We start from the raw sequence: 14,390 nt of genomic DNA on the forward strand, positions 1-14,390 counted from the left end.
CCGCCGCCATGCGGGAGCTGCCCGTGAAAAGGCCCCCGTGACAAGGAGCCTGACCCAACCCACGACCACCCCCGGTGGGCAGAAGGGGGTCCGCCTGCACCCCAAGGAGAGTCCAGATCCATGGATACCGTGAGATCCTTAATGTTGTTGTCACAAGAATTCGGTCCAGGGCGAGGCGTCTGTCGCCGACGGACAGCGCCCAGGGGACAGGACACCACGAGGACACCACGCGCTCGCACGTCAGCTGCACAACTTTGGTTTCCTTCCCCTGAAACCTGCGCTTGCCCCAAGCAAAATGGCCCGTATTTAGGCCACAGTGAAAAGGAGCCGACGTTTTAACGTAATTGCAGACCCGTGGGCCAAAGGGAGGGCTTCTGCGCGCAGAAGTGAAAGGGACGACGGGACGGAAGACGCTGCTGCCGCTGTTTGTGCTCAACTACGGTCGTATTTCAAGCTTTTATTTGATAGTTTGGGCAAAGGCAGAGCGATTCTGAGTAACAATTCCCCACGGAGCAGGAGGCGGCGGCGCAGGGGTAACACGTGACTTCCTCGGCCCCCAGGCCCCCAGCCAGCCCCGCGGCCTCGCTCCCGAGCACCGCGCTGTCCGCGGCCCAGAAACGCAGCCGGCGGGGTGGGGGCCCCAGCGCAGGGGGCAGGGGCACGGGGGGCAGGGGCGGCCCGGGGCGGGGGCGGAGGGGACCGGCCGCCCGCTCACACGTGCTCCTTGTCGAACTCGCACAGGAAGTGCATGGTGACGTGGCAGGCCACGTCGTTCCAGCCGCCCGAGGCCACCATCTCCACGCAGTCCTCCTCGTCGTAGGCGTTGTTGGGCTCGCCGCTGCGCCACTTGCTGAACGTCTGCATGGGCGAGCGGTCCGCGTACACGAACGTGCCCTCCCGCTCCAGGTCGTTGATGCCGATGAAGACGCGGGCCAGGCCGGCCTGCGCGATGTAGGCGGCCATCAGGCCGTTGGCGGCCTCGTCCTTGGGCATGCCCAGCGTGCCCCCGCGGCCCTGGCAGGACAGCTGCGCGTCCACGTACCTCTTCTCCTCCTTCACCAGCAGGTAGATCTTGCTGTCCGTCTCGCGCACGCCGGCGACAGCTGCGGGGGAGGGCAGTGCTGGAAAGTGAGCACTCGCGTTTCTGTAAACACGCTCGGTGCGCGGCACACGCGAGTCCCGCCGCCCGTGGGCGCGGGCGGGACGCGCCGGCCCGGCCCCTCGGTCGCGGGGTTGGGGGGGAGGGGGAGCAGGGAGACGCGGAGAGCATACCATTTTTTATGAATTTTAGCTCGGTCGTCAGCTGCGTGACCTGGTTGTCCATCTCGCCGATGGCCTTCCTCAGCTGGCTGCACTCACACGGGATGCCTGCGGAGACCCAGCCCCCCGCGTTAGAGGCAACTGGGGGCTGGCTCAGGAAAGTGGCCCCCCACCCACACAGAAGGCTTCTTCGGCCAGCAGACCCCATGGGCCTTCGAGGCCGGACGCAGATTCTGGGCTTCATCCCGAAGACAAGGAGAAGCAGCCCAGAGACATCAACGGGACGGCACCGGGACTGACCCGTTTTGAGACAGAGCTCTGGGTGGGAAAAGGGGAAGATGGGGGAGATGGGGCTGGGGGGTAGAGTTGTGGCAGCAGCTCAGGGGACAAGGGGCTCGGGGCAGGGACATGCAGATGCAGGGAAGCCGGCACGTCTGAGGACAGCGGGGCCCCAGGGCCTGAGGGTCTCTCACGCAGCACAGCCGTGCCACCTCTGGTCGGGGGTCCTGGCCCTCCCGGGGCCCCTGAGCTGCTGCCATGAGGAGCTCCCCATCCCCAGCCTCGGGGACCTGGCCACTGCCAGCCCCTTGCCTTCCCCGGACCGGAGCATGTCCGGCCTGCACTGGCCGTACCACAGCCCGCAGGCAGGACCTCCTCTCTCCCTGCAAAGCCCACGGCGCTGAGCGCAGCCGCACTTCCAGACAGAACATCCCCCGCAGGAGACGGGGCCCGTCTTCCAGAACCTCACCGTCCTCCACCCCCAGAGTCTGGAACACCCTCGCTTCCACGCTCGGCGGCTCATTGACACTCCGGCCCGGGCGTGTTTCTGGGGCAGAGCCCGTCTGAGACCAGACCCGCGCCCACGCCCTCCGGGGCTGCCCTGCTTTCTGGATTATTCTCTGCAGTGACAACAGGAGGCTGGTTCCTCCGTGTCCTTCAAATTGTCCCGTGGCCTCCAGGCTGGCCCCACACCCCTCCACGTCTTCTTCCCTGCAGGCCCATCCACATCCAGAGGTGGCCTTGAGAGGCGCTTCCATCCCTCCCGTGACCGCACGTGGCCAAATCCATGCCCACCAGCCATTCCTCCTCCACCCCCCGCAGTGCGGACGAGCCCTCCAGACAAGGGCTTTTACTCAGACAACTCTTTCGTTGCCAGTTTCCAAGCTCCGAGCTTGCCCGGGGCTACTCTCTGAATGTCACCATCAGGGTGAATGACGGCAAGTGGAGACACGGTTGGTGGAGACAGAAAGACGGGCTGATTCAACAAGCAGATGCCAGCACATGCCACACACACGGCGGTCTGGAGGGGACGGGCAGGCCCAACCACTGGGAAGCCCGTTCGGCTCCAGGATCCCTCCACCCGGTCCCCCAGGGCCCGACGGCAAGCTCACAGGGAGATCACAAGAGCCTGAACGAGGTGCTGATGCAGGGACAGGACACGGGACGGCTGTGCAGACGGCCTGGGACCGTGGAGGACGGCAGAGACAGTGTGGAACCGTGGGGGGCGGTGTGTGTAGCGTGGGACAGAGGACAGTCGTGGCAGGGAAATGGCCAGCAGCACACGGAGGACAACACCCATGTGGGAAATGCCATGTGAGCGAGGGGTGGCTGGACCCCTGTGAACAGCGGGACATGGAGGACGTGCACCAAGCACGCGGACAGATAAGTCCAGACTGGAGGGACCACCGAGGGGGCATGTGGCTGGGGAAGCCGCGTGGAGGAGGACAGGCCGCAGACAAGCTCCACAGAGAGGGCCGTGGCCGCAGGACAGCAGGTAGAGAGGCCACCGTCCTCGGCACCAGGAAGCTGGACACGTCCCCTGAGCAGCCAGGGTCCCGGGTGACCTCGGGCTTCAGAGGAGGTTGCAGGGGGCTCCGGAATGAGAAAGCGCAGACGTGCTTCCCGAGGAGCGCGTGGTCGGAGGAAGGGGGAAGCTTTTCGAAGTGAGGAACACGCGCTTGGGGACGGGGGTATCTGAGCCTACCCGTGTGGTCGGTGAGCACTGCGGTCCCAAGAAGGACATGAAAATACTCAGGTAGAAGGGAGGCGAATACTGAAATAGTCTGGGAGAGGGTGTGACAGACAAGGAGAGGGGATGCCAGCCACGTGCTCCGTTTTCCGGACCACAGGGCTTTCATTGCATGATTCGCGCTTCCGGCCGAGTGCAGTTTTCCCCACGTCTTGGTTACTGTAACCAGCGCTGCTGTGAACACGGGGGTGCAGACATCCGGCCGAGTTCGTGTCGCCTGCTCTGGATACACTCCCAGAGGTGGGATCGCTGGAGAACCCGGTAGCTCTATTTCTACCATCGGGGGACCTCCGCGCTGTCTTCCAGATCGGCCGCACCAGGCTGCGCTCCCGCCGACAACGCACGACGGTCCCCTTTCTCCACCTCCTCGCCAGCACCTGGTCACAGCCGTTCCAACAGGTGTGAGGTGACAGCTCATTGTGCTGTTGGTTCGTGGTGACTAGAGATCCCGCGTTTCCTTTCATGTACCCGTGGCCCTTCTGCGCATCTTCCTGGGAAAAATGTCCATCCAGCTGCCTTGCCCATTCCTAACCGACTCTTCTGCTGAGGTGTTGTATGAGCTCATTGCAGGTTTTGGATCGGCTCATCATCCAATGTACGGTTCGCTAATAGTTTTTCACTTGCTTGGTGGTTTCCTTTGCTTTGCAGAAGCTTTTTTTTTTTTTCCCAATTTATTTATTTCCAGAAAACAGTATTCATTATTTTTTCACCACACCCAGTGCTCCATGCAAGCCGTGCCCTCTATAATACCCACCACCTGGTACCCCAACCTCCCACCCCCCCGCCACTTCAAACCCCTCAGACTGTTTTTCAGAGTCCATAGTCTCTCATGGTTCACCTCCCCTTCCAATTTACCCAGAGAGTCAATTATCATATGGTTTCACTCATTTGTGGAGCATAACCAATAGCATGGAGGACAAGGGGCGTTAGAGAGTAGTAGGGAATTTGCAGAAGCTTTTGAGTTTGATGAGGTCGCACTTGCTTACTTTTCCTTTTGTTGCCTTTGCTCTGGGCGTCATACCCCAAAACTCGAGACCAAGATCCGCATCGGGGAGCTTCCTTCCTGTTTTCTTACAGGAGTTTCATGGGTCTTGGGTCCTACATTTAAGTCTCTGGTCCATTTCTAGTTAGTCTTTATGAACAGTGTAAGATGGGGGTCCAGTTTCATTCTTTTCTACGTACTGTCCTGTTTTCCCAAGAGACCGTCTTCTCGCCATTGAGTGTTCGTGGCTCCCTTATTAAATGTGCCTGGGTTTGTTTCTGGGCTCTCAGCTCTGCCCCATTGGTCTGTGGGACAGTTATCATGCCAATGTCACACCAGCCCCATGCCTGTCGTTTCATGGCACAGCGTGTGGTGCCTCCTGCTTGGTTCTCCGACATTATAAGCCCCGTAAGAAATGGGAGCCCTTCAAGACTGTTTCCAAGAGGAACCAAAACCAGCCAGCCACCCTACGTGTCCGTCCGCGGAGGAGGGTTCATGAGCTGTGACATGTATACGTGGAGTAATACTCAGCTGCAAACAATTAGGAAACCCTGTCATTTGTTTTAAGATTTTGTTTATTCATTTGAGAGAGAGAGAGAGAGAGAGAGCATGCACAAGAGAATGAGAGGGAACATGAGAGAGAGCACAAGCAGGGGGAGAGGCAGAGGGAGAGGGAGAAGCAGACTCCCCGCTGAGCAGGGAGCCAGGCGCGGGACTCGATCCCAGATCCTGGGATCATGACCTGAGCCGAAGGCAGACACTCAACCGACTGAGCCCCTAGGCGCCCCAGGGAATCCTGTCATTTGTGATAACAAGGATGGACCCTTAAGTCATTACTGCTGGGAAGCGAGTCAGGCAGAGAAGGGCCAACCCTGCAGGCTCTCCCTTCCATGTGTGGGGGGAGGGAGCAGGAGGAAGGGGCCAGCAGGTGCAGACGCCCACCAGGGATGCGCGTGGTGAGGACCACAGCCCTTCATGGGACACACAAGGGAGCTGGTAAGAGAGCAAGTCCTTGGAGTTCTCATCCCAGAGATAATTTGTTTCCCCTTTTCTCTTCTTTCTTTTCTTTTTATTGTGTCTCTGAGAAGACGGATATTAGCTGAAGCGATGGTGGCGACTATCTGTCACATTATCTGTAAATCCAACCCCTGTCCTGTAACCCTTAAACCTTTACAGCAAGGTATGTTAATTATCTCTCAATAAAACAGGGGGAAGTGCAAATTTTCATGCATGTTTTCAAGCCCGGCAGCCCATGTGCCATACCTGGTTCTCCATTAGGGCCAGGGGGTCCCATGTCACCAGAATCTCCTTTTTCACCTGAAAAAGGAGAGCAAGGTCAAGCAGAGGTGGGGTGCGTCCCTTGAGGTTAAAACTGCCGAAGTTCACAATGTTGTTTCTTCCATGTGTGATGTCCTAGTGTTTCCCGCAGACCCTGTCTTTGCTGTGAACACAGGGAGTTGCGTTCTAAGGTAATTACCTCGGGCTCTGTCGATGTGACCTAGAACATATGCCCATCACGAGATCTGAGAAATGACCCAACCCCCTTCTGTAAGTCGAGTCTGAAAAGTCCGGCTGTGTCATAGAACGGTCTGTCGATACCATGTCATGAACCCCTGGGTCAGGAACAACTAAATCTGACTCCAAGTCTCACCCACCTGGCGGCCGGGAGACAGTGATGCTGGCACCTGGCTGGACCTGGGGACAGTCCCCCCCAGTGCAGCACGTGGGCTCCCGCCTGGCTGAGGCACAGCCTCCCACAGAGGCCACGCCACACAACGCACCCCACCCCCCAGCCTCCCAGTGTATAAAGCCAAGGGGTTGGACACAGTGTGCCAACACTTTCTGGATGCTCTAAATTTAGACAAGTCTATTAAAGGCACATGAATATTCCCGCAGCGCGCTCTCTCCTCCCCGAGACAACATGAACGTCCCAGTCGTGTGGGAGGGGGCAGGAGCAGCGCCCCCTCCCTCTGTGGATTCCATGCATCCGGTCCACGTGGGGAGCGGGGGAGCCTGCCCTGTCTGCAGCATCCCTGGGACTCCCTGGTCAGCCTCAGGCCTTGGAGAGGTCTGCAAGGTCAGCCCGACCAGGCCCGGGAAGCAGATCAGGTAAACTAAGCTAACGAGGGACTTGTCTGCACATGGCCCCTCGGTGAGACACTGGCGTTGCCCGGAGCACACGTAGTACATGGAAGGCACACGCGTCCCTACTCGGTGGCCAGCACAAAGGGGACAACAACCCCGTTCTCTCTCAACAGATAGAGATGCCATGATCGAGCCCTAAGAAGGAAGGAGGTGATCTCTGGACACGTGCTGCTGAGTGAGTAAGTCAGACACCCGTGAGGGCCTGGAACACACCGACTCGCAGACTGGAATTAGAGGAGGGGGACCGCGGCCGAGGGAGGGACCAGAGACCCCGCCTCACCAGGACACGGCTCCTCTCGGGGGGTGAGAAGGTTGAGCAGCTGCTCGACATGCAAAGGTGCTTACTGCCACGGACTTGCGCACTCGAAAACAGCCAGTTTCACGTTACGACGATTTTACCACCATCTCTCAAAGCCGTTGGGAAGCACAGCGGCCCCTCTTCCTGCCGCGCACACCCACGTGCTCCGGAGCGAGCCAGCAGCCGTGCCAGCAGGTGCTCCCCGCAGGGTTCCCCGGACAGATGCTGGGCTGGCTGGTGTCCGCCACCCTCCTGCCGAGGACCCCTTCCTGCCAGGGACGAGCTGCGGCCGGGGGCGGTGCCTGGCACCGTCAGAACCGACCACCCGAACCCACTCACAGCTCAACCCCCCGGGAAGTTAATGAGGCAGAAGGACTCCAGCGCCAGGCTTGGGCAGACCACCCTGAGCCCCCTCCCTGCCACACAGGCTCAGCCACGTTCCCAATCACCAGCCCTCCCCGCCTTGGGCCCCTCCTTAGCACCAAGGGGAAGGTGGGGAGACCTCTACGGGATCGCTCTCTGAAAGTTCGGGGCCCGAGGGCTCGGCACAGGCGCAGGACGCCCCAGGGGTTCCAAGAGTGTTTGCTGACTGGGTGGCTCGGAGCCTTCCTTATCTGCCTGGGCCTCAGTCTCCTGGCCTGTCCCCACTTCAGGGTCATGTGGTCAGACGAGGTCGCCAGATAGCCGCAGACGAGGGCAAGTGTCTTGTCCCTAAATGGATGCTCTCAACTGGCTGTTGCCTCCTGGGTCCCGTTCTCATGGAAACCGCCCCCCAACACGGTTTCAAAAAGTCACCGAAGCTGGAAGTGGACGGTGTATCTGGAGCACAGCCCTCCTGTTACTCAGATGGGGCTCGGTGCTTCCTTAAACTGGTTACGGATGTGGCAGTGAAAGGTCTTGTCTGAGTAGCCGCTCCCAGTTCTCCGCCAGGGCGCCCCGTGAATCCGCAGGTTGGGGCGTGCTCTCCCCACCCTGGTGGGCACCCAGCCAGCAGCAGCCCCAGAGGCAGACCCTGAGCAGCCCCAGAGGCAGACCCTGGGACCAGAGGTATCATGTGTAGAGCACACAGAAAGAAGCAACCGGCCAGTCTGCAAGCGTTCTCCAGCGCCCGCCCCGGAACCCCGGGAGGGAATGTGGGAACAAGGGTGCGTTGCAAATACCTTTAGAACCAATGGGACCGATTTTTCCATGGCGACCCACACTGCCCTTCTGTCCTTTGTCACCCATGTCTCCTGCAGAAAACAACAAGATCAAAATTGGTTGGTGTGCAGGTAGTTCATTTAACATCACCCACGCACACACGCACGTGCACACACACGAGAGGAGATGGAACGGGTACGGCTCTCATCTTTACGTGACTGACCCCCGAAGGCTCTTCACAGTCACTTGTTGACAGATTTCCCAGAGGAGGACACACCTCCCCGAAAAGCCACGTGCACTGCAGAACCAAGGAGACCACCGGTGGGACCCATCCCGATCTCAGCCCAGGCCCCTCCTGCTCTGTGCTCACATCGGTAGAGAGATGTGCTCATCCCGGCCCGGCCCACGTCGAGCTGCCACGCTCCATCCAGGGCGTGCGGGCTGCTCTCGGGAGCCGGGAAGCCTCAGCGGGGTGTGCAGTGACCACCGAGGCCCCTTTCCCGGGAGAGGGGGAGCCTCACTCACACAGGAAGCTGGGGGAGGGGGCGGGAAGGAGGGTCCGGGGATGCTCCGTCACGTGCTTCCGAGGAGTCTAGTCCTCCAGCAGGGCCTGGCCACACAGCCCCATTGTTCCCTGCGTGCAGCTTGGAGGGTCACCCCCCTGCAGCTCCCTCGCTTTGCCTCTCCCACGCTGCCCATCCCTGCAGGCCGGCCTGGGGACCATCCTCACGCCCTGACCCCACAGGACCGTCCTCACTGACCAGCGCGCTAAGACCCAGGACGGGGGTCCTCCCCCGTTCCCAGCGGGGGTCATGCGGGCGGAGGGCGTGTCCTCCCCCAGGTGCTCTTGAACTCTCCGGCCGTCCCTGCTGGTCCGCTGCGGACCCCAGACCCCAGACCCAGCCGGCAAACAGCACACACACACAGAACACTTAGTAAAAGAAACACGCAGTCAGACTTCATTCAATACCGAAACTAAGGGAAACTGAGCAGAAGCTGCTCCGCAGCGGGGAGGGGACAGGAAGGACTTGGGGTTGCGCACAGATAAGGCTCTGTCCCGCTCTGACACCAACTCTCTCCGTAACCCTGAGGACTTCCCAGCCGGGAACTTGTAGCTTTGCAGACAGACAGAGGTCAGAGGACAGAACACAGGCCTGGGGACAAGCCCGGCTGACATGGAAACGCATCCCGTGAACGGAAATGGCTGACACTCACACACACTTATTCACGAAGCACCCTCACGCCCCCGCTCCTGCTGGGTCACAGAAGCGATCCCTGCACAGGCAAGGCCCCGAGGGCCTGGGAGGCTGGTCTGGGTCACACGGCCAGTGTACGGCAGGCCCGAGACAGCTGCGGCTGCAGATCTGAGAGCCAGCGCCCCCTTCTTGGCACCACGTTTGACGGGGGACCCCAGGGAGGCCGAGGCCAGGCTGGCCCAGCCGTTACAGAGACGACTCGGGCCACAGATCCTGTGGACCATGAGCTCCGCGTGGTGCAGCAGGACTTAGCCCGGCGGGAGGCGGGGAGCGGTCGGACACCTGTCACAGGTGTGCTGAAGCAGGAGAGGGGCTGTGAGGCAGCCCTGGCGAGTGAGGGGGTGGGGAAGGTGCCCCGAGGGACACAAACCTCCAGGTGGGGAGCTAGAAGAGAATGGCAAGGGGATCCATGGTTGACGCGCATCTGGTGACACGCAGAGGGGCTGGGAGGGGGCGAGGGCTCCCGGTCAGGGAGCAGGTGAGAGCTGAAGACAGGTGCCCAGGAGCAGGGTCGGGGGGCAGGGAGGGCGGTGGGAGAATGCCACCTCTGGGAAGGGGTCAGGCGTGGGTGACGTTGGGGAGGACCCTGGGCAGGCAGGGATGGGGAGAGGAGCGGGAAGCAGGCTGTTCCCGCAGGGACCCCCACGGCAGGAATGTGTGGCTGGGCCCGCAGCGGCCTTCTCTGCGAAGGCCCCAGACCAACAGCGAGTGGTAGCGGTGAGGTGGCCCCACAGGAGGGGCAGGCCCGGACGACCCTGCGGGGCGGTGAAGGGGGGTGCCCACAGGGTCGGAGCTGTGTGGTGAGACAGGGACTAGCGTGAGGCTCTGGCGGGAGCGGGGTCAGCGGCTGAACACGGCAGAGAAGCCTTGGGATGAGGCCAGGCACAGGCCTCTGGCTGGGAGCTCACGGGGACCCTGGGGCCGAGCATGGGGGGCTCCCCGTGGGGCAGAGTTAGCGTGGGGCCGCGAGCAAGGAGCAGCAGGGTGTGGAGACGGCGCTGCCTAGTGGGAGGCAGCCCGTCAACGCCGCCATCCCTGTGTGGGGCCGGGGGCCGTGGGGGGCAGCGCCGGGGACTGGCTCTGCGCTCCTCGGTCTCCGTCCTTGCCCACCGGAGCCAGTCCTGCCCCTCCCGCCCCTGCGGCCAGAGGACCCTGGGTCACTGCTGACCTCTCCAGTCTCCTGACCGGCCCTTCCCCCCACCAGGGTCCCCAGAACAGGCTCACCCCCAGTGACCCTACTGCTGAGCCCCCAGAATAGCCAGCAGGGAAGGGAACAAGAGCAAACCGTGTTCAATCACCCCGAGCCCAGCACTCAGCCTGTCACACACTCGCCCCCGGCAACCCTGCTCCAGACAGGGGGGCCGTCACCGCTGAGCGCTGGCTTGTGGGAAACATGCCTCAAGTTCAGTGTCAAGGGAGAGGCTGCCGCCTGCCTGAGGCACCGAGGAAGGGGCCTAAATTCCCGCTGAAGCAGGAGCAGGTGCTCGGCCACCACCACGCCCCCCGCCATCTGGAAGCCACGGTCTGGAACGCCTCTGGGGCCCCTTCCGCCACAGCCTGTCCCGAGACTGACCCAGGGATTAGAACGTGGCTCTGCCCCATGCGCCCCGCGGCTCTCATGCCACGTGCCAGAGAGACCCCGCGCTGGACTGCTCCATCTCCACGACCCGGCCCTGCAGATGCACAAGCACTGTTCTCTCCGGAACCTGCCCCTCCAGCTTGCTCGTCCCGCAGCTTCTCCCTCTGGGCTCAGTCCATGCTGTCTGCTCCTCCGAGGAGCGGCCCCCGCCCAGGCTGAGTGCCCCTGCATGGCCTGCCCACCGTCACCTCCCGCAGGGGACTGAAGCGTGTCCTCCCCGCCCAGTGCTGAATCCTGGTCCCCTGTGATGGGGGCTGCCAGTGGGCCTTGGCAGGTGACTGGGGTTCAGTGAGGTCATGGGGAGGGGGCAGGTTGCCCAGCGCGGGACTGTTGCCCTTGCAGTCAGGAGGGACGCCAGAGCTCGCTGTCTCTCGCCAGCACGGGAGAAGACGGCCGTCTGCTTCCCGGGACGACCTCATCGGCAGAGCCTGACCAGGCCGGCGCCCGGATCTCGGACGTGCAGCCGCCGACCCAGTGACAAACACAGGTCTGCTGTTGGAGTGGTCCGGCGTGCGGTGTCTGCTCCTGCAGCCCGGCCGGCCACGTCCCCACCCTTGTCCCGACGCTCGTGCCCACTGATGAGGTCAGAATCCCGGAGCTGACTGCAGCGTTTCTGCTCAGCCGCTGGCGAAGAGCATTCTGCAGAAAAGCAGGGTTCCCTGGGACGCGTACACACCCTGTGTGCCCCACGGGGGCAGCCTCCCGTCCCCAGCCTGCTTCCAAACGGCTGAGCTCTCTGTCCCCTAACTCTGGAGTGCACCCCCTTCCTGGCATCCAGAACGGACCATGAGCGCGGGAAAAGTCGGTTGGAGCTGCAGGATAAAGGTCAGGAGGACCTCGTGTTTAAGCTTTCCTAACTTTCGTGTCTCCCCCAAACGTGAGGTCCTTCTGCTGTTGTCACTAGCAGTCAGCAGCGGCCAGCTGTGACCTTCCGTACCCATCCTCGCGGGGACGTTCAGACGGAGTAAGTACAACACAAGCTCCCTACGGTGCTCCAGCGAAGACAGTGCCCGAGCAGGAAGTCTCGGTGCAGACCGTCGCAGCGAACCCTGTCTTCAGATGGGAAGACAGAGGCCCAGAGAGACCCAGGGACTTGCACCTGCACTGACCTGCGGGAAGGACTGCTTCCAACACACAGGGACACCCCCGGCCGAATCCCCACGAGACAGGGGCAGGGTCACCAGAGCCCTGAGAATAAAGGGATGTGCCTTCCCGCCCAAAACCCGACGGTCCGGAGGAGTGTGGGCATCACATCAGTGCACGGGCAGGCTGTGAGGGTGGACCTGGCACGTGAACAGAGGGTCCCTGCCCGCCAGGAAGACCCCAGCAAGAAAGGCAGGAGGGGAGCCCTTCTCCCTGAGGCCCTGGCTGAGAAACTCGAAACGCCACCAGCGCCCTATTATCCCACCCAGACAGCTCCGGCGCCCCACGCGTGCCGGCGGAGGAGAGCCCTGGATGCAGACGCCCGCTGTCCGAAGCACAGCTGCCGACGTGCCTTCCCCACCCCCGCAGAACGACGCACCCCTGGGCCGCCCTGGGGTCCAGCACACACCTGCTGTCGCGGACAAGTTGTAACCGGAGAGGACCGGAGAGCCGTGGGCTGTCCGCCCACCTCTGAATCACACAGTCAAACATTCACGCCAGGTGCCACTGTCCCCACGGGTACCAGACCCAGCTCCTGCCCCTGGAGAAGAGAGGGACGCTGCCTGGGGCGTTCCGAGGAAAACCGGAGGCTCACGGAACAGGGTGCCCCTGCCAGGTGGGAGGCCTCACTGCGCCCCGGCCGGAGCCAGCCACTCGGCACCTGACCTCAGCAGCCTCCGGAACCCCGGGAGAACAAACGTCCATGTTTAAGCAGCACCGTCTGTGGGATTTGTTACGGCAGCCCTAGAAGACCAGGACAATTTCTCTGCACCCCCAAGAGAAACGAGTTCAGAGAGGCCAAGTGACCCACCTCAAGTCACACAGCACAGGGAAGACTGCCGTTCTGTGACCCGAGCACGGACTCCACAGCCAGGCAGACGAGACCCTGATCCCGGAGCAGAGCTGTGCGACCTTGGACAGGTCACCACCCACGAGCCTCAGCGGCCTCGTCCCTCGAGACGCATCACAGCGGTGGTCGGCACCTGTGTCGCTGAGCACCTGGGAACAGGAGTTTCACACAGATAGAGGCCCGTGCTCCGCGACCGGGGCTCCCGACCCCACGCCAGGCTGGGGACAGCGGCTTCCCGGCGCCAGGGACGTCCTGCACTGAGCCAGTTTCCAGCAGCCGGGCTGAGTGCACGCCGCAGGCTTGTGACCGCCCGGCTGGGACTCAGAGGCTGAGGACACGCACCAGTGGGGGGCGGGACTGCCCTGCCTCACCCACACCAGCCCGTCCCTCCTGCTCTAACCTCGGCCTCCTCCACTGGGCCCCGCAGGCCCTGAGATTCGAGAAGACCTGGTCATTGCCCCATGGTGCTGTGGCCGTACAGGAGGCCCCACGGGCGGTCAGAGAGCCCACCCCGCTGGACACGTGCTCCGACGGAGCAGTCCGGGAAGAGCCACCCTCGCTGGTGCTGGGCAGTGTTCACACACACACACACACACACACACACACACGTGCGTGCTCATGCCCATACATGCTAATGCGCAGGCACCTAGAAACACGGCCCCGTGTGTGCACACGTGTGTGCAAACATGTCTGCACCTGTTCAACCACGCACACACATGCCACACACACGTGCGTGTGTACAAGCACACCGCCCGAGGCTGTGAGGCTGGTAACCATCAGCTGGGTTTGAGCCCAGACCTCCAGGGCACCCAGAGGCCCCCTAGCCCCTGTACACTCGCCCCGGTGCCATGCATCACCCCCTACACCTATCATGGGAAGGGCCATCCCTCCAGGAGGAACGTTTTATCTCTCTCATGTGTTGAAAAGAAAGGGTGAGAACCAATCCCCTGAGACTGTGGACAGGTTCTCCAGGGCAATCCCAGGTGGCTGGCGCAGCTGACTTGTTTTTACCTGCAGACACTTCTTGGGAGGTAACCTGGGGCAGAAGACTGTTGTGGTTGCAAACCCAGAGGCTGTCCGAGGAGCTCAGGTCAGAGCAAGAGCTCCACCACCTTCTCCCGCTTCCAGAAACGTCTTGCTCCTCCAAATGACAAGAAGCTTCTTACAAGAAGCACACACATCTCTGTCCCTCAGTTGCAGGAGATGATTAGAAATGCACCAGACACTGCAGTCCTGTCCCCTTCTGCCTGAAGAGCTTCTTGCCGAGGCCCCCGGGAGCCGGGAGCCGAGGTAATGCCCCTGCACCCGGCTAATGAGACGTGTGCGAGACCACGTCTGTCCTCCAGACATGCACAAGGCACGAGAGAAGGGGAGCCGCTCTGCAGGCAGGTAACTCTTATTAATTTTAATGATGATCTCACACAGTCCTTTGAAGTGGGATCGGGGCAAAGGGGCACTCAGAATTCAGCTTCCCCAGCGACTTGTAACGAAGGGCCTGTCACTGACATGGGGTGACCCTCCACCTCCACATGCCAGGAGGGTCCCCAGAGCCTAAGGCAAGTGGCCCAGGAGCCTCCCCGATCTCGTCTGAGCAGCATCTGGGGATGCGGAGCCCTGAAAACGAAGGTGACGCCAGAAGCGGTGTCAG

General features: G+C 61.8%; 1 protein-coding gene across 2 annotated transcripts in view; it reads right to left on the reverse strand.

The window, feature by feature from the left end:
- Positions 1-711: 711 nt before the first annotated feature.
- Positions 712-14,390, reverse strand: part of COLEC11 (collectin subfamily member 11) — a 35,196-nt gene continuing 21,517 nt past the window's right edge. Inside the window, exons 1-5 of one of the 2 annotated variants that reach the window (XM_044262133.1) lie at positions 12,704-12,753; positions 7,875-7,946; positions 5,535-5,588; positions 1,273-1,368; positions 712-1,103 (exon numbers count right to left, since the gene is read on the reverse strand). In XM_044262133.1, the coding sequence (XP_044118068.1) occupies positions 712-1,103; positions 1,273-1,368; positions 5,535-5,588; positions 7,875-7,941 (609 nt within the window). In that variant the 5' untranslated portion in view covers positions 7,942-7,946; positions 12,704-12,753. Of the gene's footprint in view, positions 1,104-1,272; positions 1,369-5,534; positions 5,589-7,874; positions 7,947-12,703; positions 12,754-14,390 lie in introns of those variants that run through there. The other variant, XM_044262134.1, reaches the window with a different exon arrangement.

The sequence above is a fragment of the Neovison vison genome, chromosome 8, assembly GCF_020171115.1.
Source record: "Neovison vison isolate M4711 chromosome 8, ASM_NN_V1, whole genome shotgun sequence".
In the NCBI taxonomy this organism is placed as follows: domain Eukaryota; kingdom Metazoa; phylum Chordata; class Mammalia; order Carnivora; family Mustelidae; genus Neogale; species Neogale vison.